The 23,240-nt window shown below is 36.3% G+C and overlaps 1 protein-coding gene and 1 long non-coding RNA gene across 2 annotated transcripts; one reads left to right on the top strand and one right to left on the bottom strand.

Annotated features, from left to right (window-relative positions):
* The first annotated feature begins 3,971 nt into the window (after nt 1-3,971).
* Nucleotides 3,972-6,463, top strand: LOC128548512 (uncharacterized). Its single transcript, XR_008367125.1, has 2 exons — nt 3,972-4,040; nt 4,205-6,463. It is a non-coding gene; the product is annotated as an uncharacterized LOC128548512 (long non-coding RNA).
* A 7,989-nt stretch (nt 6,464-14,452) lies between these two features.
* On the bottom strand, nt 14,453-15,510 carry LOC123527039 (brevican core protein-like). The gene is made up of 2 exons (XM_053522646.1): nt 15,258-15,510; nt 14,453-14,643 (listed from the first exon to the last, which is right to left on the bottom strand). Exons 1-2 carry the CDS (start codon nt 15,508-15,510, stop codon nt 14,453-14,455), a joined length of 444 nt encoding a protein of 147 aa, XP_053378621.1.
* Nucleotides 15,511-23,240: the final 7,730 nt, after the last annotated feature.

Raw genomic sequence — 23,240 nt, 5'->3', positions numbered from 1 at the left:
GACTTTGTCCAAGCTAAATCTGTGTTAAACTTAAGACTGGTTAATAGCATAAATTTCTGACTGGCAATTTATACAAGAGCCACGTAATACAAATTAACGGAGGGGTTGCAATTTTAGCACTTGTATATTAACATGCAGTAAATTCATATACAAGAAAATGATCGTCTGCTACAAAATGTTCAATAAATTTTTAAGTTGTTTGCAAAAAGGTAAATCTACATTTCTAATCTATTTTTAAAACATAAACTGATAGTTTTATAAGTAACGTGTACCATTCGGATTCACAGGACTTTGTGAATTTTGATAGCACAGACTGACTATATGAGCCGTGCCATGAGAAAACCACCATAGTGGGTTTGTGACCAGCATGGATCCAGACCAGCCTGCGCATCCGCGCAATCTGGTCAAGATCCATGCTGTTCACTAACAGTTTCTCCAATTGCAATAGGCTTTGAAAGCGAACAGCATGGATCCTGACCAGACTGCATGGATGCGCAGGCTGGTCTGGATCTATGCTGGTCGCAAACCCACTATGTTGGTTTTCTCATGACACGACTCATATATACCTGGACGCATATATAATCATGCGTTATTCACAAACATGCTTCTTAAGTATGAAATCACAACTTTCTTTAATGACTGTTTTACTACGTTCACTTAAAAAGCAACTGATGTAATATTTAAGAACATTTTTAAGAAAATTTTAGAATTACGAAATGTACTTTTATTTCTTTGACTTTGTTTTAAATTTAGATTGTTGGAAAATCATTGATTTTAATCAAATTTGATGTAGTAATTAAGTACTTATATCTCCACAATGAAGAAATATAGGCTCATCTCTTTGCAGTTGTATATATGTAAATTGTTATTTGTGTAAAGCATTTTATATATAATATATTGACAAGACTTTTAACTTGACTATTTGAAGAATAGTCTTGCTATTCTTCTCACCCTGGTCTTGGCATTGGCATCGGTGTCAGTGATACACCTTGGTTAAAGTTTTGCATGGAAGTACATATACCGGGAGCTATTATTTAAAGGCATATAGCTTTGAAACTAATTTTTTCTTTTTCTAGGTTAATTACCAACCTTATTGGGTCAAGTCCCATAACTCTGACATGTATTCTGGCCAAATTATGCCCCCCTTTTGGACTTAGAAAATCCTGGTTAAAATTTTGCTTGCAAGTTTCTATAGCCAAAGCTAATGAAGATATTGAATTGAAACTTCACATGTGTCTTCAGGGTTATAAAACTAAGTGATAGCATCAAGTCCCATAACACTGACCTGCATTTTGGCCAAATTATGCCCCCTTTTGGACTTAGAAAATACTGGTTAAAGTTTTATATTCAAGTTACTATCTCAAAAACTAATTCAGATACTGGATTGAAACTGTATAGATATTTTTACATTTAGGGTAATATTCCTGTTTCTGGGAAAGCAGTTGGAATAGTGGAGCATTGGCTGTCTTACTGACAGCTCTTTGTTTTAAAATATAAACTTCTTTACAAAGAGACAGCCACATTTTTATTATGGACAGGAAATGTATTATTTTCTTGCCATTTCTGATTTTCAGTAAAAGTTTCATCTAAACATGTGATAAATTTAAATATGTTTGTTAAACATAATAATATTGATGGAGGCATTGTTTTTATTACCTCCCTTTATTGCTGTACTGTATAAGTTCATGTGTAACATTGAAATTGGTGCTTTTCATACAATATTATTATGTATACTCTATCTTTTGATAGCTGCTTTAGGGGACTTTTTATGCTTTTGTAAAAGTAAATTGATATGATTTCATTTTTGGAAGTGGCTAGGTAGCCAGTTCCGGCTACCTAGACCAAAGGTCTACGTAGCCGGTTCCGGCTACCTAGACTAAAGGTCTAGGTAGCCGGCTCTATATATATACATATCATAAATGAACACGTAAGTCAAGGTAGCCGGCTTTGATAAACTTTGTTATAAAGGATCATTTTATTAGTTAAATAAATTACATTTTTGTGACTTATTATTTACTATTTGTGATTTACCTGTTTATTTCGCCGTATTTACGCACTCCTCTTTGTTTTGCCTTTTTTTAACTGTTTGTTCTGTTTTCGTTTAAGAATAAATCACTGTATCTTGAATATGTATCGAGTATGTTTTAACATAACAAAATGTCCGCCGATGTGATATGAGTGTGTAAATGCGGCAAAATAAACAGGTAAATAATATAATGATCCTTATAAATAATCTTTTATAGATACAGTTTATTAAAGCCGGCTAACTTTACTTACATGTTCATATACGATATGTATATATAGAGCCGGCTACCTAGACCTTTAGTCTAGGTAGCCGGAACCGGCTACGTAGACTAAAGGTCTAGGTAGCCGGAACCGGCTACCTAGCCACTGCCTTCATTTTTTTAGCTCATCTGATTTTTTGAAAAAAAAAAGATGAGTTTTTGTCATAACTTGATCGGTGTTGGCAGTGGCGTTGCCTGGTTAAGTATTATGTTTAGGTCAGCTTTTCTCCTAAACTATCAAAGATATTGCTTTGGAACTTGGAACACTTGTTCACCATCAGTAGCTGGCCCTGTACAGCAAGAAACATAACTCCATCCTGCTTTTTGCAAGAATTATGGCCCCTCTTGAACTTAGAAAATATCAGATTTCTTGGTTAAGTTTTATGTTTAGGTAAACTTTTCTCCTAAACTATCAAAGCTATTGCTTTGAAACTTGCAACACTTGTTCACCATCATAAGCTGACCATGTATATCAAGAAACGTAACTCCATTCTGCTTTTTAGCTCATCTGATTTTTTGAAAAAAAATGATGAGTTATTGTCATCACTTGAGCGGTTGTCGGCGTCGGCGTCGGCGTCTGCGTCGGCGTTGCCTGGTTAAGTTTTATGTTTAGGTCAGCTTTTCTCCTAAACTATCAAAGCTATTGCTTTGAAACTTGGAATACTTGTTCACCATCATAAGCTGACCCTGTATAGCAAGAAACATAACTCCATCTTGCTTTTTGCAAGATTTATGGCCCCTTTTGTACTTAGAAAATATCAGATTTCTTGGTTAAGTTTTATGTTTAGGTCAACTTTTCTCCTAAACTATCAAAGCTATTGCTTTGAAACTTGGAATACTTGTTCACCATCATAAGCAGACCCTGTACATCAAGAAACATAACTCAATCTTGCTTTTTGCAAGATTTATTGCCCCTTTTGGACTTAGAAAATCAGTTTTCTTGGTTAAGTTTTATGTTTAGGTCATCTTTTACCTAAACTATCAAAGCTATTGCTTTATAAACTTGCAACACTTGTTGACCATCATAAGTTGACCCTGTACAGCAAGAAACATAACTCCATCCTGCTTTTTGCAAGATTTATGGCCCCTTTTGGACTTAGAAAATATCAATTTCTGGTTAAGTTTTGTTTAGGTCAACTTTTTCTCTTAAACTATCAAAGCTATTGCTTTGAAACTTGCAACACTTGTTGACCATATAAGTGACCTGTACAGCAAGAAACATAACTCCATCCTGCTTTTTGCAAGATTTATGGCCCCTTTTGGACTTAGAAAATATTAGATTTCTTGGTTTAAGTATTATGTTTGGTCAACTTTTTTCTTAAACTATCAAAGCTATTGCTTTGAAACTTGCAACACTTGTTGAACCATCATAAGTGCCCTGTACAGCAAGCAACATAACTCCATCTGCTTTTTGCAATAATTATTGCCCCTTTTGGACTTAGAAAATCATTTTTTGGTGAGTATTATGTTTAAGTCACTTTTCTCATAACTATCAAAGCTATTGCTTTAAAACTTTGCAACAGTTTTTCACCATCTTTTAAGTGGACACTGAAATTCAAGAAACATACTCTATCCTGCTTTTTGCAAGAATGATGGCCCTTTTTAGACTTAGAAAATCATGGGTAGGACAATATTTCTATTACACAAAAAAAATCAGATGAGCGTCAGCACCCGCAAGGAGGTGCTCTTGTTTCAAGAATTATTGCCCCTTTTGGACTAAGAAAATCAGATTTCTTGGTTAAGCTTTCTGTTTAGGTCAGCTTTTCTCATAAACTATCAAAGCTATTTCTTTAAAACTTGCAACACTTGTTCACCATCATAAGCTGAAAGAAACATAACTCTGTCCTGCTGTTTGCAAGAATTATGGCCCCTTTTGGACTTAGAAAATATCAGATTTATTGGTTAAGTTTTATGTTTAGGTCAGCTTTTCTCCTAAACTATTCAAGCTATTGCTTTGAAACTTGCAACAGTTGTTCACCATCATAAGCTGACTCTGTACATCAAGAGACATAACTCCATCCCGCTTTTTGCAACAACTATGACCCTTTTTGGACTAAGAAAATCATTGATAGGACAATTTTTCTATTATACAAAAAAATCAGATGAGCGTCAGCACCCACAAGGCAGTGCTCTTGTTTAGCTCACCTGTCACATAATGACAGGGTGAGCTTTTGTGATCACCCTTCATCCGTTCACAACTTCCTTGTGAACACGATAGAGACCACATTTTGTATTTGATTTTAATCAAAATTGCACACAATTTGTATTAGCATAATATCTCAGTTCCTTTCAAAAACTGGCCAGGTCCCATCATTGGTTCCAGAGTTATGGAACCGTAAATGGCCAAAATTTGTCATTTTTGGCTTCTGAACACGATAGAGACCACAATTTTTAATAAACTTTAATCAAGCTTGCACACAACTTATATTGGCGTAATATCTCGGTTCCTTTTGAAAACTGGCTAGATCCCTAATGGGTTCTCGAGTTACGGCCCCTGAAAGGGCCAAAGATTTGCTATTTTTGGCTTATAAACACGATAGAGACAACATTTTGCAATCAACTTAAATCAAACTTGTACACAACTTGTATTAGCATAATATTTTGGTTCACTTTGAAAACTTGCCAGATCCCATCATGGGTTCCAGAGTTATGGCCCCTTAAAGGGCCAACATTTGCAATTTTGGCTTCTGCAGCCATATAGAGACTTCATGTATGGTTTGATTTGATACAAACTTGCAAAATATCTTCAACAACAATAAATCTTGGATTCCGTGATGGAACTGTCAGATCCAATTATAGATTCTGGAGTTACGGCCCCTGATTGACCCCTAAAAGAGCCAAAACTTGGTAATTTTTACCTTGTGAACATGATAGAAGTGACATTTTGTATTTGATTTTAACCACACTTTTACACAACTTAAGTCACAATAAGATCTTGGTTCCTTTCAAAAACCAGCTAAATTCTATCATGGGTTCTAGATTTACTGTCCCTGAAAGGGACAAAATATTCTATTTTGGCCATCTCAGACATATTGAGGTTTCATTTATGCTCTGATTTGATACAAACTTGCACAGAATGATTACCTTGATGATCTCTAGGCCTGGATTGAAACTGGGTCATGTCAAGTCAAAAACTAGGTCATTAGGTTAGATCCAAGAAAGTTTGTTAACAACCTAGAGGCCACATTTATGACCCTATCTTCATGAAACTTGGTCAAAATGTTTATCTTGATGATTCCTAGGCCAAGTTTGAAACTGGGTCATATGGTGTCAAAAACTAGGTTACCCAGTAAAATCAAAGGAAACACTTGCTAACACTCTTGTTCAGTTGATGTGCAAGAAACTTGGTCAGAATGTCTGTCTGCATGAAATATGTATGAATTTTTATCTGGGTCATGTGGGGTCAAAAACTAGGTCATCAGGTCAAATCAAAGAATAAGCTTGTTTACAACCTAGGGGCACATTTTTGCTTCTGTCTTCATAAATTTTGGCCAGAATGTTTGTTATCATGAAGTCTTGGACAATTTTAAATCTGGGTCATGTGGGGTCAAAAACTAGGGTCAGATCATAGGAAAAGCTCGTATAGGCTCTAGAGGCCACTTTTTTTGCTCAAATCTTCCTGAAACTTTGTCAGAATGTTTGTTTCATGAAATTTTGGACAAGTTCAAATATGGGTCATGTTGGGTAAAGGTCACTAAGGTATGTGTTTTGGTCCAATCTTAATGAAAAATGGTCAGAATATTTGTCTTCATGAAATCACTGGGTAAAACATGTTTACACTGTTATGTAGTGTTACACAGTTGAGCGACCCAGGGCCATCTTGGCCCTCTTGTTTACCTTATATCAGTCATTTTGTTTTACTGCACATATGGAACAATATGGGTGTCTTTAAATCAACACAACTTTTTTATTGCCTCTCTTTTCAGGAACTTAAGATATTTAATTTAATTTTTACAGAATAGGGGTGTATCTGTATTTAATTTTAAAGTATCGTGTTTCTGTTACTGTTGTGTGGAATGTGTTTTTAACATGTTTTGTATGAATAAATACTCATCATTTTACTTGTTGATTTTATCATATGTAATGATTTGTTATAGACTTATTATGATTTGTGGCATACTGGAATATTTTGTTTAAGGATGTTATAAAAAGTCCAAAATACAGAGCTAGAAAAAGAATTGTTTTATCTCAGTTTTTTTCCTGAACATATTTTAAGTCCTTCTTTTCTAGTCCAACTTGCACTTATTAGGCTATATTACATTTCCATGGTTTTCACTACGCCCCTGTTGAGGTTCCAGTCTCGTAGCCAAGATTGGAGACCAGTCTGAAAATGCAGCCTTGCCATTGGTCAGTTCAAATACTGTGAACAGCCAATCAGATATAGTAACTGTAGATTTCATACTGGTCTCCAAATTCAGTTTTATAGCCTGTTTACTTGGCTTTTCTCAGAAGTAGGACACAGGTTTACCAGTAATCCTCAATTATTGTCCTAAGAAAACATAATGGTCTACATTTGAAACAATTTCTATACACATGTAAAATGTAAATAAGGGTAATTGATTCATGTAAATGTACCAGTGGGGCTAGTTTCCACTATTTATATTGCTATTCAGAAAACTTTATGATATACACCAAATTCATATTATGCTGGTGAGTGATATGTACTCTTGTGAAGAGCTCAAAACAGCATCACCTTGTTCTGGGTTTTCAGCAGTGCATATCATTAATTGCTGATCATAATAACTTTCTCCCTGGATATACTGCTGAGCAATAAAGCATTATCTGAGGCTTGGAACAGATGTCACAATGTAGGCTTAGGTGGCTATTGACCTAGAACCCCATGCAAACTATGCACTTTTTACCTCTATGCAGATAAAAGGCATGTATAATTGCCACACAGATTATCCATCTGAATAGAAAACTGTGTAAAAATCAAATAAGTTAATGCCCTGGGGAAAGTGTGACATTTTCTGTGGTGAAATTTGTCAACAAACAGACAATTTTTTTTTGAAAAAGTCAAAACCCACAGAATTTCACAAGATAAAATATGTTGAAAAGGCTACTGCTGGAAATAGAACAATCTCTTTTATCCATATATATGCGTCAAAGTATAGGAAAAACATCTAGAAATTAGAGAAAATCAATGAAATCAATTTTAGGACTGTTAGATGTATGCCTGTGTTATCATGCATAGCATTTAACTTAGATAGATTACTTTTCCATTGCACTGGCATAACATTGATAGGATTAGGATTAACAAACGGTGTTCACTCAACAAATTTCATTATATAAACAGATTGTTTCCCTTGTTTAAAGAGGGCTTAGGGTAAGTCTCTAATTAATGTGTTGTTCTATTCCATAGTAAGTTTTAATTAAACACCTGAATCAGATGCACATTAATACAGGTGATGTCACAGAAACACAAATTGAGATATTTTTAGCTCATAAGTCCTTTGGTGAGTTTTTGTGATCACTAGGTGTCTGTCTTTCATTGTACTCTGTCCAATGTCTGCTAGCCTCAGATTTCTTTCTTAAACTTAAAATGGCAGTCAGAATTACATCAAACTTGGTCTGTAGCATCTTGGCATAGACCTCCCTCAAGTGTGTTCAAACAGTTCCACTTGTCTACATTAAGATGCAATAGAAAAAAAGCTTATAAATAGATTCTCATGAACCACTCTATGGAACTTCACTAAACTTTGTAGCTGATTTGCTGACCTTTATAAATTGTATTGAGATGGTTTCACTTGACTCCTTTTAATGACAACAAGAGCTAAAACTAGAAAAACCTTTTAAATGATTTTTTTCTGATGAATTGCTTGATGGATTTCATGAACATTTCTCAAGTTTGTTCAAATGGTTCCACTTGATACATTTCAACATATTTTTCATACGAAATGTTTAATGTAAGATAACTAAGGTTGTTCACTTCAAAGAGAGAATGTCTTTTTAGGTTGAATGCCATTAATACGTTCTCTTAGCTTTCTGTAAGGCAGTTGCTTTGAATGATATTAACCTGTTCCCCATTCATTCTATCGGGAGTTGCTCTGAAGGCCATTAATCCGTTCTCCATGCTTTCTGTTTTGAATTGCTCTGAATGTTATTAATCTATTTCCCATTAATTTCTTTGGGGAGTTGCTTTGAATGATATTAACCTGTTCCCCATTCTTTCTATCAAGAGTTGCTTTGAATGTCATAAGTCTGTTCTCCATTCTTTCTGTTGGGAATTGCTCTGGATGTCATTAATCTGTTCCCCATTCTTTCTGTTGGGAGTTGCTTTGAATGCCATAAATCTGATTTCCATTCTTTCTGTTGGGAGTTGCTTTGAATGTCCGTAATATGTTCGCCATTATTTCTGTTGGGAGTTGCTTTGAATGTTTTTAATATGTTCCCCCTCTCTTTCTGTTGAGAGTTGCTTTGAATGACATTAATCAGTTCCCCATTCTTTCTGTCGGGAGTTGCTTTGAATGATATTAACCTGTTCCCCATTCTTTCTGTCGGGAGTTGCTTTGAATGTCAATAATCTGATCCCCATTCTTTTCATTAATCTGTTTCCCATTCTTTTTGTCAGGAGTTGCTTTGAATGCCATTGATCTGTTCCCCCATTCTCTACGTCAGGTGTTGTTTTGAAAGCCATTGATCTGTTCCCCCATTCTCTATGATGGGTGTTGTTTTGAATGCCATTAACCTGTTCCCCATTCTCTCTGTCGAGAGTTGCTTTGAATGTCATTAATGTCATGTGTTTCGATTTCTTTAGGTCGAGAGTTTCTCTGGCTGTCATTTTTACGTTCTTCATTCTTTCTGTGTGACTCGTTTTTAGTTTTGCTGAACTTTGTTCAGTCGGAATTATTAGTAGCCTACAGGTGGATGATCCAGCGTTCGACGTCCATTGTGCATGGTCGGGCTCAGAACGCTTAAATAAAACAATTTTTAGCTCGTCTTTTCGAAGAAAAAGTAGAGCTATTGTACTCGCCCCGGCGTCGGCGTCGCTGTTGGTTAAAGTTTTTGATAAAGTCAAATATCTCTGATACTATTAAAGCTATTGACTTGAAACTTAATAAAATAGTTATTTACTATCAAAGTCTACACCAGGAGAAACAATCCCCATAACTCTGATTTGAATTTTGACAGAATTATGCCCCTTTTTAACTTAGAATTTTTGGTTAAAGTTTTTGATAAATTCAAATATCTCTGTTACTATCAAAGCTTTTGACTTGACACTTAAAATACTTATTTAGCATCAGAGTTTACACCAGGAGGAATAATCGCCATAAACCTGATTTGAATTTTGACAGAATTATGCCCCTTGTAACTTAGAATTTTTTGTTAAAATTTTTGATAAAGTCAAATATCTCTGATACTATTAAAGCTTTTGACTTGAAACTCAAAACAGTTATTTACTATCAAAATCTACACCAGGAAACACACTTCCCATAACTCTGATTTGAATTTTGACAGAATTATGCCCCTTTTTAACTTAGAATTTTTTGTTAAAGTTTTTGATAAAGTCAAATATCTATGTCACTATCGAAGCTTTTTACTTGAAACTTATAGATACTTGTTTACCATCAAAGTCTACACCAGGAGAAACAATCCCCATAACTCTGATTTGAATTTTGACAGAATTATGTCCCTTTTTAACTTAGAATTTTTGTTAAAATTTTTGATAAAAGTCAGATATCTCGGTTACTATTAACACTTTTGACTTGAAACTCAAAACAGTTATTAACTATCAAAGTCTACACCAGGAGACACAATTACCATAACACTCTGATTTGAATTTTGACAGAGTTATGTCCCTTTTTAACTTGGATTTTTTTTACTGGCAAAGCTCTAATTCAGAGGCAAGCACTGAGAAATGTCGAGCGCGCTGTCCTACGGACAGCTCTTGTTAAACATCTTCTCACAAACCACTGGATAGATCTTCACCAAACTCAATCTGCAGAATCTTTGTATGGTTATCTCTTGTATTTGTTCAAATGAGTCCACTTTACGCCTTTTATGGGTCACCAGAGCTGAAAAATAAAATTTAAAGATATTTTCATTTACCACTTGAAGGATGTTCACCAAATTTAATCTGTAGCATGTTTGTGTAGATCTCTCTCAGACTTCGACTTTTTCTCATTAACCACTAGATGGATTTTCACTCGAGATCACATTAACTTGGTCTGTAGCATCCTTTTGTTTACCTCTGTAAGTTGTTTTCAACTTTAGTGTTCCCACTTGACTCCTTTAAGGGGCCATGAGAACTAAAGACAGAAAAAAAACTACTAAAAAAAGCTACACATGGACCACTTGATGGATACTCACTAAACCTTATTTGTAGCATCCTTGAGGTTTGTTCAAAGTGTTAAGCTTTGTCCTTTAATGGGCTGCGAAAGCTAAAAAGAGAAAAAAAATCTTTAAGCATCAAGAATCGCTTGATAGATCGAAACTTGATGTAAATACCCCATTCTCAGTTTTACTCAGTCGCTTATTTTAGGGGCAACTAGAGTTGAAATTTGAAGAAAAAAAAAATATAAACGATTTCTTCTCATTAACCACTTTTTGGATCTTCACCAAACTTGGCCTGCAACAGTCATGTAGGATCCTCTCTTGAGTCTCTTTAAATGATTCAGCTTTGTCTGGAGCCATCACAGCTACTACAAATAGACACAATCTTTAAACGAGCCATTGTCATGAACTGCTTGATGAATCATACTCAAACTTGGTCTGAAGCATCCTTGAATGGACGTCTCTAAACTTTGTTCAAATGGTTCCGCGAAACCCTTTGGCTAACAACTGATAACCCTTTTCATGGACGCTTTATGGATTTGATAGAAGCAATGCTGACAGATCAGTGTCCTCCTCAAGTGAGTAACTCATGCCCATTTGGGCCTCTTGCCTTTCTTTCAACGCCTACCTTGTCTTCTGTATCTTCTCTGGACGCTTCTTTCAAGACATGCCTACATTTTGAGAATCTCACGTTACTAGAAGAGCGTATTTTCTGGACAAATTATGACTAATTTGCACCAATATTAAATAACTCCGTGTAAAACAAATGCTAAATGTACATGTATAGAAGGATTGGCCGTGCAGGCGTTGGTGTCGTGTATGCAATTAAATATCATATTATTGCAGAAATTTGTAATCTCTCAATCACAAATACAGCCGATCCCCAATGACAGATTTTCTCACATCTTCATCGAGAACAAATATATACAATTATATTCTCAGCATGAACAAGATAGATGAGGATATAATCAGAACATGCTCGTGTCACCTAGAGGACAGATATGGAAATACCGCGTGAAAAAACAACAACAAAAACTCACATATGATGTATTTCTGTTCAAATAACTCATCAGGATGTTTACAGTTGTATGAATTGGCTTTATAACTGTCAAATATCAGAGGAGTACATGTCATTCTCAGAAAGTTTGCTTTTTTAGCAAACTTTTTAGAAAATAGTAATTTTCACTAAAAGGAGCTATACCAGTTATAAATCTAAAGAAAGAAATGTGTTGCAATATAATATTCAGAAGTTAATTGTTTTATGGTATTGTTGTTTATGCATTAATTGATGATCTGTCACAAAATGTTGAATGTGTTGTTACTGAATCGTGTTCTTTGAAAAGGTTGTCTTTTTTTCCAAATCCAGAGTATCAGAATAAAATTCATTTTCTCCAATAAAAAATATCCGAAATTTACCAGATTTTTGTATCACGAGTATCTAATCATGTAAGCATTTTGTATTAGCTGCATTATTTTCCATGTTTTATTATAACAGACCCTTTTAGGAACGTAATTTAGGTCACTGTCCTTACATTTGTCACTCATTTAATAACTTCCTCCTATAATAATAGCTAACCTCTCCGCTTTCTGCGAATTTAAAGATGATATCACACCTAGGCATTCAAATAGCATCATTACAGGATGAAAGTTCATTGACAGAAAATAAACTTCACACTAGCAGCTAGTCACCTTCTGCCCTGGTGCCAACAATAAATTTACTGACCCCGATCATTTAGGAAAAGATGTTGTTTTATATAAGCACAAGCGCTGGCACTGGGCCTTGGCGCCGAATTATTTTCACTACTGGCGCTTCCAAGAAAAAGTAAAGATGGGGATGGTGTCCAGGGAGTTGTCTAAAGAGAACTCGTCTTTTCACATCAATCTGCGTGTGTCTATTTTCAAACTGGATGAACGCGAATGGGTGTGGGTGGAAAAACATCGCTAATTGCTGATTAAAACTACATGTTAGTGCAATTTTTGTATGTGTGCACCATATCTATATTCGGACTTGTTATAAAGTAAGTTGTATCTGGGACTACTTGCATGTACAACAGCAGGATGGGTACTAGTACTCTATGCGCAGCAACAGTAAGTCGTGCACAGGAAGTCTAGGAACGCTACTTGCGCAACAACGGGAATCTTGGAGGAACGCCAATTACGCGGCAACAGGATGTCTTTGAACACTACATGCGCTGTAACAGAAAATCTTGGAACGCCACTTTCGCAACAACAGGATGTATAGGCACGCCACTTGCACGGCAACATGATATTTAGAAACGCTACTTGGTCCACGAACGCTACTTGCGTGGCATCAAAGAAGTCTAGGAACTCTACTTGTGCAGCAACCAGAAGATATGAGCCAATATTAATGAATATTTTAAGTCTAAAATTCACACTTAGATATTGAAATGCTCAAATTACCTTTTGCACTGTGTTAATAAATCTAGTTTAGATTTTTATGAAACTTGGCGATAATATGACATTTACTTCTATAAAAAGCCATGCAAAGTATCCGGCAGCTATAGATCTGTTACAAAGGAAAATTTGGCAATTTCAATTTCTATAATAATGTTTGAAGTATAATTTTCAACCTGAATGAATGCGCAGCAACAGGAAGTCCAGGAACTCCACTGCGACGCAACAAGAATTTGTTCGATGAACTTGATACTGAGGAACGGTGCTTGTCGCTTTTACTGAGTATTGGAGAGGTTGTCAATTCATACTTGTATTTAAACGCGCACGTGTAAGATTTCATTCTATAAGCGTTTTGCATTTGGGATACATTAGAATTTTTTCACGCAATTTAGCCGTAGATGTTCAAAATGTAATATATATATACAAGCAACACGATTTTTTTTATCTAATAAATTTTTGCAGATACTTACTACACGCGTACATGCACTATACTCAATAACATCTCTAAGGTCAATGCGTATATTCCGTGCGTAAATCAGTATATATACTTATATAATGATCGTGATATCTCCAGGAAAGATGGAATAAGGATTTGGTTAAGGAAATATGGCTTTACAATGATTTATTCAAGTTTTGTCTATTTACCGAATAGGTTCATCAATAGATTTATTAGACCTTTCTAACGTAAACGTAATTAGGAAACGGAATACTGAATCCGTAAAATTTTAGGCTAATTTGTGGTCTAGGGGAGACAATTTCATCCAATAGTAATGCAATAGTATCTCCCTTAGACCATTATTTGCAAATAACTTTTACGGATTCAGTAATCCGTTTCCGATTTACGTTTACGTTAGAAATGTCTATTACTGGTGCTAAAGTTGTACCATGTGATGGCTGAAAATCTGAAAAAAAAATCGGAGATAAGTATTCACAAAAATTGTTTAATAAGTGCACGGAGGCGAGTGTCATAACGTGTGACAATACTGGTTGATTTAAAGGCTTTTCTGTATGATGCAAATGCAGTCAGTCCAAAAATGGCAATCTTTTATGATATGAAATTTATAAAGCACATGTTTATGGAAACAAGATTTATAGGAACATGGAGTATTGAGAGTACCTGGGTATCCGCGGTGAGGATACGTTTTCGGAGGGTACTCTGCCTATAAAAAAATTTAAGTCGTTTGAATTTTATTTCTATGTACTTAAACAAAGGTGGATACTGTTCTTGCGCCTTTGCGATTAAGCACACAATAAAACTTTGAATTGTCGTCTACGGTCGAAAGTCACGTAGTTTTTTAACGGTGCGTTTTGTAATTTCTTAATTGATCAATCTTATTTTGTGGCATTCTGAGATCCGTGGGTATTTGATGACCAGTCACTGAGGGAGAAGAAATGCGTTGTTACTCAGTAACAATATTATTAGCCTTGATTGAACTGTTCGCGTTTTAAACGGCATTTTTTTAATTGATAAAAAGTCTTTAAATAAAATCTGTACCGTATTCACATATCCATGGATACATCTGCTTGCAATTAACGTCATCCCATTGGCCGTATGTCTGCAGGAAACCAGCATGCAGGTATGGAACCAGGACTACATAATCTTCATAATTGTGATGCTGAAAGTTACTCTTCCTTCCTGGCATCCATTTTGCATACACAAACTTGTCCCCTGTATATAAAATATAGTGTTTTATGAGTTTTTTAACTGGCATGCCTTTATTCTCTAGGTATGATTTATTTCAGTCTGAAGAAGCAAGATTTAAATACAATAAAGCAAGTCGAACATCGACATTTGAAGGATTTGAAACTAAGTTTTCCCTTCTAGGTCAATTTAATTGTAATTTGCGTTGCAATGCAGAGGGAGGGTGTAACCTTTATAGCAAACAGTAACTGTCCATGCATTTTGGCTCAGCATGCACCCTTTAATCATAAGTGAAAAATGTAAATAAAAAGATGCGTTTCTGCAATGACCCAGTAACTTTTGCAATGTCATATTGGCCAATGGCCTCGAGACAATGTGACATTCCCCGAATTTATTACATATCTATTAGAATCATATCATTCTGCATGTATTTTTTTCATATCTGAGTAATATTTTTTATGTTAGAATGGGTTATGATTAAGTCTTGTTATTTAACCGTTTGCTTTTCGTTCCATCTACCTGTCTACCTTTGCATGTATTCCTTTTTCACACATAGGCCTATATCTAAGGAATTAGAAAACTAAATTGAAGTAGAACTTGTGTCCGAGTTCCTTGATACTTATAAACTATATTTTCCTGACCTGACGACCACCAAAAATTCTCCTCATGGTTGATGTCATTAAGTTCTGTCCACACAGCTATTTTGTAGTTATGACTCGAAAAAAACTGCATGACAAAGTTTTCGTCGTCTGGGGTGGACACGTGTACTAAATGACCTCCTTTATGTCGAAAGTTCTGCTCAGCGTATTGCCAGGTTGCTCTTGCGGGAACAAGCTCATAGCAACTGTTGCCATGCACTTTAGCATAGCCGCCATTATGTCGCGCCGCCGCCATTACGTTGGGAGGGCAAAAATGAACTGAAAATAGTTCCAAATAAAGGAAAAAATAAAACACCCAATTGAAATCAAATATTTGAAATGTAAAAACGAAATAATTATAAAATTATGTATAATGGACAAATACTTTCTGACTTTTGGATGTTGTACACACGGAGAAAATGCCCCGATTCAGGTAGCATTTTGGTAATATTTTCCATTTTAGGGGGCCTACTCGACGGATTTTCATAAGATGAAGAGCGACGAAGATGGAAAAATGAGACTTATTTAATATAATAAAGCAATTGTAGGTTTCCCCCATTCCAAGATTTTATAGCTTGATCAAACTTGATCACAGAACATTAATCCACACCCAACGCAAGTTCCATCACAGGATATAAAGATCCTGTTAAAATGCCCCACGTGCAGTCTAAAAACTTATACTTCTAAAAAATCTAAAATATCTGTATGACAACCTTTGTAGGGATGATTATAACAATAACAATATTATCTACGATTTATATTACATAACGCTAGTATGATACGAAGCTAAAATACGGACCGCAGATACAAGCTTTTTTGGGAGTAAAACCTACTTACTATTCCCAATAGGATGTGTTTAAGTTGCGATCACTAGTTTGTAAGTCACTGGTTTTTGTGTTGTTGTTGTAGTAGTAGTAGTAGCTGTTGTTGTTGATGTTGTCGTTGTTGCTATTGCTGATGATGATGTCGATGATGATGATGATGATGATGATGATGATGATGATGGTGTTGTTGTTTGCTGTGTAGACTTTCTTGCGGACATTGTTGCAGGTTTTACTGAATTCTGTGTTTACATCAATGTTGCCGTGGAGGACTTTGACGCGGGCATTGTCTGTGTTACTGGAGAACTTGAAAACCCAGCAGTCGTCGGTGAGTTTGTTACTTTCTGCTGATTCGTTGACGTCACTGTCGAGCTATGTGACGCTGTCGTTTAGCTCGAAGTGGGAGCACCTGTTGTCACTTTAACTGTAATCGATTCGAATGATAACGGAATTGGGAAAACATTGGTTCATACACACGTGAATTGAATCGTATAGATGGAATTAAAAGGTGACAAGAACTACAATTGCCCAAAAATGGGCTGTAGATCAGTCGATAAGTCCTTTCATCCGTCCGTCAGGCTGTATGATATTTTAACGGAGTCAAGACGGAACGGCATTCGGCAATTTCCGTAATTTTATGGTAGTTAGCCCGGCATGGCACTCGGCAATTTCCGTGTAATACGGCATTCTTCGAAAGCAATAATAACTAAAAGGCGTAATGACTCCGATAACAAACGGAATAATACGGAGAATACGTTATTTGCCAGTTATCATTTCGCGTCCACTTAAACATGATGTCTACTTTAGGCCCTAGCTCTTACTCTGCTAAGTTTCTAAAATGAACTACTCTGTCTTTCAGTTTGGACATTACCATTTATAATTCATAGGGGTATTCACTAAAAATTTACTGACTGAACAGCGAACGGTACAGATCATGATCAGACTGCAAGGATGTGCAGGCTGATCCTGATCATCAGGCTGCACTGGTCGCAAAGGCAGATACAATTTCCACCAGTATGCTAAGAGTTAGACAGATGATTCTGGCTGACGGAGTGCCATACCAGTTACAAGTCACTAATTAACATATTAGATATAACGTCTTTGAAAAAGTCAACATGTGTTATTTTTCATTCATTCGTTTTCTTGCTGTTTTCACGATAACTACTTACAGCTTTGAAATCAGGAATTTAAGTAATATTCTACCTGTGTCTACTGGATCCGGGTCCCCTCGACACGTTTGTTGCATAAGGAAAGAGCCCAACTCCACAAATCCGATCTAGATAAAACAGTAAAATAAACTAAAACACACGTATTAAAAAAGGATTAAACTATGCAACTGAAATTCATTATTATCTGTCATTTATTATTTTTCTTTAACTGTTTGATCTACCACTCGATGCCTACATCTGTATTCGCCAACTTAAATATTCGGATGCCCTTTGTTTTTACTCATTTATTTTAGCTCGACTCTGTGGTGAAATTTTGAATCGCTAAACTGGTTTCCGTATGTTTCTTCATTAACAGGGGAAGTAACTCCAGCTGGTTGTTTCTATATTGAAACTTTTTATTACCCCTGGCTCCGAACATAGCTGTACCATAATTAAATGCTAAAATGTTTGCAGAATTTATAAAGAATAACCATGCAGCCAGGCTGTAGATTCGCTCACGAGTCCGCTTCTTAGAAAAAAACAGTACTGGTGTCATATGAGAAGGCAAAGTCGTGACCCTATTGGGTATTGAACTTAAGACCTCTGGCTTGGCAGGCCGAAAAATTAACCACAAGACCACCCCTAAAATCTTAGTTCGTTGTTAAAAACGAAATATTTTTTATTTTTTCTCGTAACCGTATTTATCAAATATTTTGTTACAGCGATTGAATGTTTTGAAAATGAAAGAAAAGATGAATACATTAAGCTTAAACGAATTCATAGTTCGATTATGAATAATGACTTTTATGAAGCTTCTTTTAATCCGATTTTAGCTGATACTAATTATTATCTGAGTCCCTATAAAAGCCACATCCTGGTAAAATCAGGGTCCAAGGTTTGTTACGACTTCAGAATCTGACTAAGTTTCTGATCACAACTGTTTATATGATCACTGGTAAGTTTACAGTTCGAGATTTGTCACAAATCGCAGTTTTATTACACCGGATGTGAGGGAGTGGTTGTGTTCCCAGGTAGATTTGGACTCGCAGCCTCTCCCGTAGACTAGCCACTAGACTGATAATAACTATATTTCTATATTTTTCCCTTTTTTGACAAATTCAATTTCATAGAGACAAAAGCCAGTCTATTTTAGAGATTTTCACACAGGACTGATGTTGAAATTACCATGTGATATTGGACATAGAATATAGACTGGCTCAGTTCACTACATTCAATCATAAAAATGTAAAAAGATATATCATAGTCTAGGAGCTAGTCTACCTCTCCCGGTTTGATCAGACGTTAGCGTATTCCTTATACCTCTTACCTGGTGATCTTTCACAACTGCCTGCCATTTCGGTACACTGTTGACTGTCGGCTGATAAGTCGGTGTACAGTCAAATTCATAGAGATGATCTGTTAACAAATTAGAAGTTAAAATCATAAATGGAAAAATAAAACAAAATTATCTGATAACATGATTTTGAAATTCAAACAATATAAATTGAAAATGGCGTACTTTTAGATATAATATTATCATACTTTGGGTGATATCATTGCAGATTTTGGACCATGTTTTGTATTCGGTTCGTGTACAGTATATTCGCCATTGAACATTATATTTCGTCTTAGTTTGGTTCGTTCACTTTTCCTTTTCAGTTTGGTGATGAAAAACAAATCAAAATACGATAAATATCGCGTCCATCCACGATGTATAAAATTAAACATTTTATTCCACAGATTGTTTTCCAAAAGTTTACAGCATAAATTACTAATATGAAGCTCTCGTCTGCCAAAAGAGTCCTGGACTATATGACGTAGATACCTACTTATAACAGACGACGATGTACTATGGCCACTGTAGATTGGTGTATCCACTGCGTAAGTACACAGACAAGGGTAGTCACCTCTACCTGACTGCAGTAAAGTCAGGAACAACAGGAACGCCGTTCGCATTTCTATTTTAACGAAATATGTACACTGTATTTAGTAAAGTTTGGTGATGAAGCGGCAAAATTGGTGTAATTTAAAAAAATGTAACGCATTGGTTTTGCTTAAATAATACCGTTTTTCAGTAATTTTGTACTACACGCAGGAGTTGCTTCCCTTCAACTTCAGAAATCTCTGTCACCAAAAACACACTATGTGCAGTAAGATGCGCCAAAGAACATATCAAATGTTTATACTCTATCTGTACTTAACAATTTGATTATAAATTAGAACTGAGGCCATCGACACATGTTTCGTATTAGAAGCAAAACTATCAAAGCAATCTTTTTTAAGGTGATGGGGATATAATGAACCAATGGAAATTAAATGAAGGTAAAAAAAATAGTTTCTTAAGAAAATGTCATAACTTAATCGAGACGGAAATACGAGGTGCCACTAGTAAGTGATGCCTATCCCCGAATTAGTGTCTTTGTTTGTGGGGGAAGTTACCTCTAGTGTTTATGGCTAGGTGTTTGCCCGAGACATTGGCCTTATAAGTGCAGATATAACTTGTGTGCGTCACATAATTTGTGTTTCAATGTAAATCACAGGTCTGTCTGATATCAGAAAGTCTCTGCGGCTGTTCTGCTGCGGATGGCTTGATAAGACGCCTAAGAAGAAAAAAGTTGGGTATGCTCTAAAATTTTATAGCTGGGGCATGAAATGTTTCGAACGGACGGATGCACAACGACCTAACAAAGTAACTAACATGAAGAAAGAGTGATTATAGAAGGATGGCACAGAAATATTTCAACTTCAGCTACTCGTGTCTAAATAAAAATAAAGTTTAGCATAAACTTACCAGTATATCAATGTGTAGTGTACAAATAACTCATAGGTTCGACTTATAAAACCATAGTGAAAAGATCTTATCATCTGGAATTAGGCCGATGTACATGTTTCCTATGTCAAACCAGAACGGTAGATTTTTATCAATTTTTAAATGAATTTCAGTTTTCACTCACTTTTACTATCATTTTTTCCCCAATAAATAAAATGAGTTAGATTAACTATATATACAACGACTTTTAAGCAGTTTAATGTCCTCAATTATATTACAAAAGCTAACCTTTTTTTTTGTTAAAAAGGTGGAGATTAGCTGATTTATGATGCATTGAAATTGTTAAATGTTCTGGTTGAATACTCAATGAAAGTCCAGATACGGATTTGATATATAGCCCTTTTTATCAATCAAAGAATTTAATTTGCCGCTGAGTAATATAATTTCTATTTGCGTTAATGTAACTGAGTATCAACGTTAGAATTCATGGCCCCGGCGGTCATCAAATACTCGCTGGTACCCGGTCATTGACAGAATAATAAAAATAAAATTGATTAATACAAAAAGTGTTTTTCCTTAAATCTTTTCATATCATTAAGTAAAGAATTATATTTGAAGAATATACTCATTGACCTAGGAGAACTTATTGGGATTTCAGACGTGCACGTGTAGTTCACGTAAGTGTGCAAGTATTGAGCGTTCCTGCACTTCTTGTTGCAGCGCAAGTGGCGTTCTTAGATTTCCTGTTGTTTCACAAGTAGCGTTCCTGCACTTCTTGTTGCTATGCAAGCGGCGTTCCTAGACATCCTGTCACTGCACAAGTAGCGTTCTTAGACTTCTTGTCGCTGCGCACGTGGCGTTCTTAGACTTCCTGTTGTTTCACAAGTAGCGTTCCTGCACTTCTTGTTGCTATGCAAGCGGCGTTCCTAGACATCCTGTCACTGCACAAGTAGCGTTCTTAGACTTCTTGTCGCTCCGCATGTGGCGTTCTTAGACTTCCTGTTGTTTCACAAGTAGCGTTCCTGGATTTCTTGTTGCTATGCAAGTGGCGTTCCTAGACGTCCTATCGCTGCACAAGTAGCGTTCTTAGACTTCTTGTCGCTGTGCAAGTGGCGTTCCTAGACTTCCTATCGCTGCACAAGTAGCGTTCTTAGACTTCTTGTTGCTGCGCATGTGGCGTTCTTAGACTTCCTGTTGTCTCACAAGTAGCGTTCCTGGACTTCTTGTTGCTATGCAAGCGGCGTTCCTAGACTTCCTGTCGCTGCACAAGTAGCGTTCTTAGACTTCTTGTCGCTGTGCATGTGGCGTTCTTAGACTTCCTGTTGTTTCACAAGTAGCGTTCCTGGATTTCTTGTTGCTATGCAAGTGGCGTTCCTAGACTTCCTATCGCTGCACAGGTAGCGTTTTTAGACGTCTTGTCGCTGTGCTTGTGGTATTCTTAGACTTCCTGTTGTTTCACAAGTAGCGTTCCTGGATTTCTTGTTGCTATGCAAGTGGCGTTCCTAGACTTCCTATCGCTGCACAAGTAGCGTTTTTAGACGTCTTGTCGCTGTGCATGTGGCGTTCTTAGACTTCCTGTTGTTTCACAAGTAGCGTTCCTGGATTTCTTGTTGCTATGCAAGTGGCGTTCCTAGACTTCCTATCGCTGCACAAGTAGCGTTTTTAGACGTCTTGTCGCTGTGCATGTGGCGTTCTTAGACTTCCTGTTGTTTCACAAGTAGCGTTCCTGGACTTCTTGTTGCTATGCAAGTGGCGTTCCTAGACTTCCTATCGCTGCACAAGTAGCGTTCTTAGACTTCTAGTCGCTGTGCATGTGGCGTTCTTAGACTTCCTGTTGTTTCACAAGTAGCGTTCCTGGACTTCTTGTTGCTATGCAAGTGGCGTTCCTAGACTTCCTATCGCTGCACAAGTAGCGTTCTTAGACTTCTAGTCGCTGTGCATGTGGTGTTCTTAGACTTCCTGTTGTTTCACAAGTAGCATTCCTAGACCTTTGTTGCTATGCTAGTGACGGTTCTAGACTTCCTGTCGCTGCACAAGTAGCGTTCTTAGACTTCTTGTTGCTGCGCATGTGGCGTTCTTAGACTTCCTGTTGTCTCACAAGTAGCGTTCCTAGGCTTCTTGTTGTTACAAGTGGCGAATCTAGACTTCCTGTCGCTGCATAAGTAGCGTTTTTAGACTTCTTGTCGCTGCGCATGTGGCGTTCGTAGACTTCCTGTTGTTTCACAAGTAGCGTTCCTGGACTTCCTGTTGCTGCACATGTGGCGTTCCTAGACTTTCTGTTGTTTCACAAGTAGTGTTCCTGGAATTCTTGTTGTTGTGCATTGACTTCTTGTTGCTGTGCAAGCGGCGTTCCTAGATTTCCTGTTGCTGCGCAAGTGGCGTTCCTTGAGTTCCTGTTGCTAGCGTTCCTAGACTTCCTTTCCTTCTCTTGTTCTTTATTTTTTTTATTTCTTTCTTTCTTACTTACTTTTCTTTTTTTCTTTCTTACTATCTTTCTTCGTGTCTTCATTTCATTATTTCATCCCTTCAGGTATATATTTTCTCGTTATTCGTTTATGTCTTGTTTGTCTCCGTTGTGCATTTTTTTTGTTGCTTTCCTTTTTATGAAAATGCGGTTAGATGAATATTTCTAATCATAATTTAGTTAATTCACACAGCTGCCGCCAGCGTTCACTATTATATCGTATTTCACCATTCCGGAGATCGTGTAACGTATAATAGCGAGATTTTCTTTGATTATTGTTGAACCAATTACTGGAAAAGCCATGTGGAAAACGCAAGACGAATACAAAACATGGATTATGATTATAAAACGGCACAATGAGATTTTTTTTACAATTTAGCCACAACGGTTTCTATGGAAACAACAGAAACTTGGTATAACATAGATCTATATGAACTTAAGAAAAATAATAATATATATATTTTAAGACTAGATTCTACTTTCAGCCGAAAAAAAGTGTGAATATTTTCGTGTTCGTTTCATTTACCTCTTTTAATTTAATACAATGGGGCACACAAGGTACCGGTATTGTTTTAGTGAAAATATAAAGATATATAGCATAGCATAATATTGTCGACATTATTCATACAGCGGTATCTGTTCATCGTGCCTATATTTTCCTTCACATATTCACAAAATACATATCTCACACGTAGGCCAATCTTTGAAGTGGTAAATATACAGTACCAGTTGAAGAATCGAACTTGGATTAGCCACTGCTCGCAGTGTCACGAGGTTCTATAT

The sequence above is a fragment of the Mercenaria mercenaria genome, chromosome 14, assembly GCF_021730395.1.
Source record: "Mercenaria mercenaria strain notata chromosome 14, MADL_Memer_1, whole genome shotgun sequence".
In the NCBI taxonomy this organism is placed as follows: Eukaryota; Metazoa; Mollusca; class Bivalvia; order Venerida; family Veneridae; genus Mercenaria; species Mercenaria mercenaria.
This window is presented reverse-complemented; position numbering and strand designations above follow the sequence as displayed.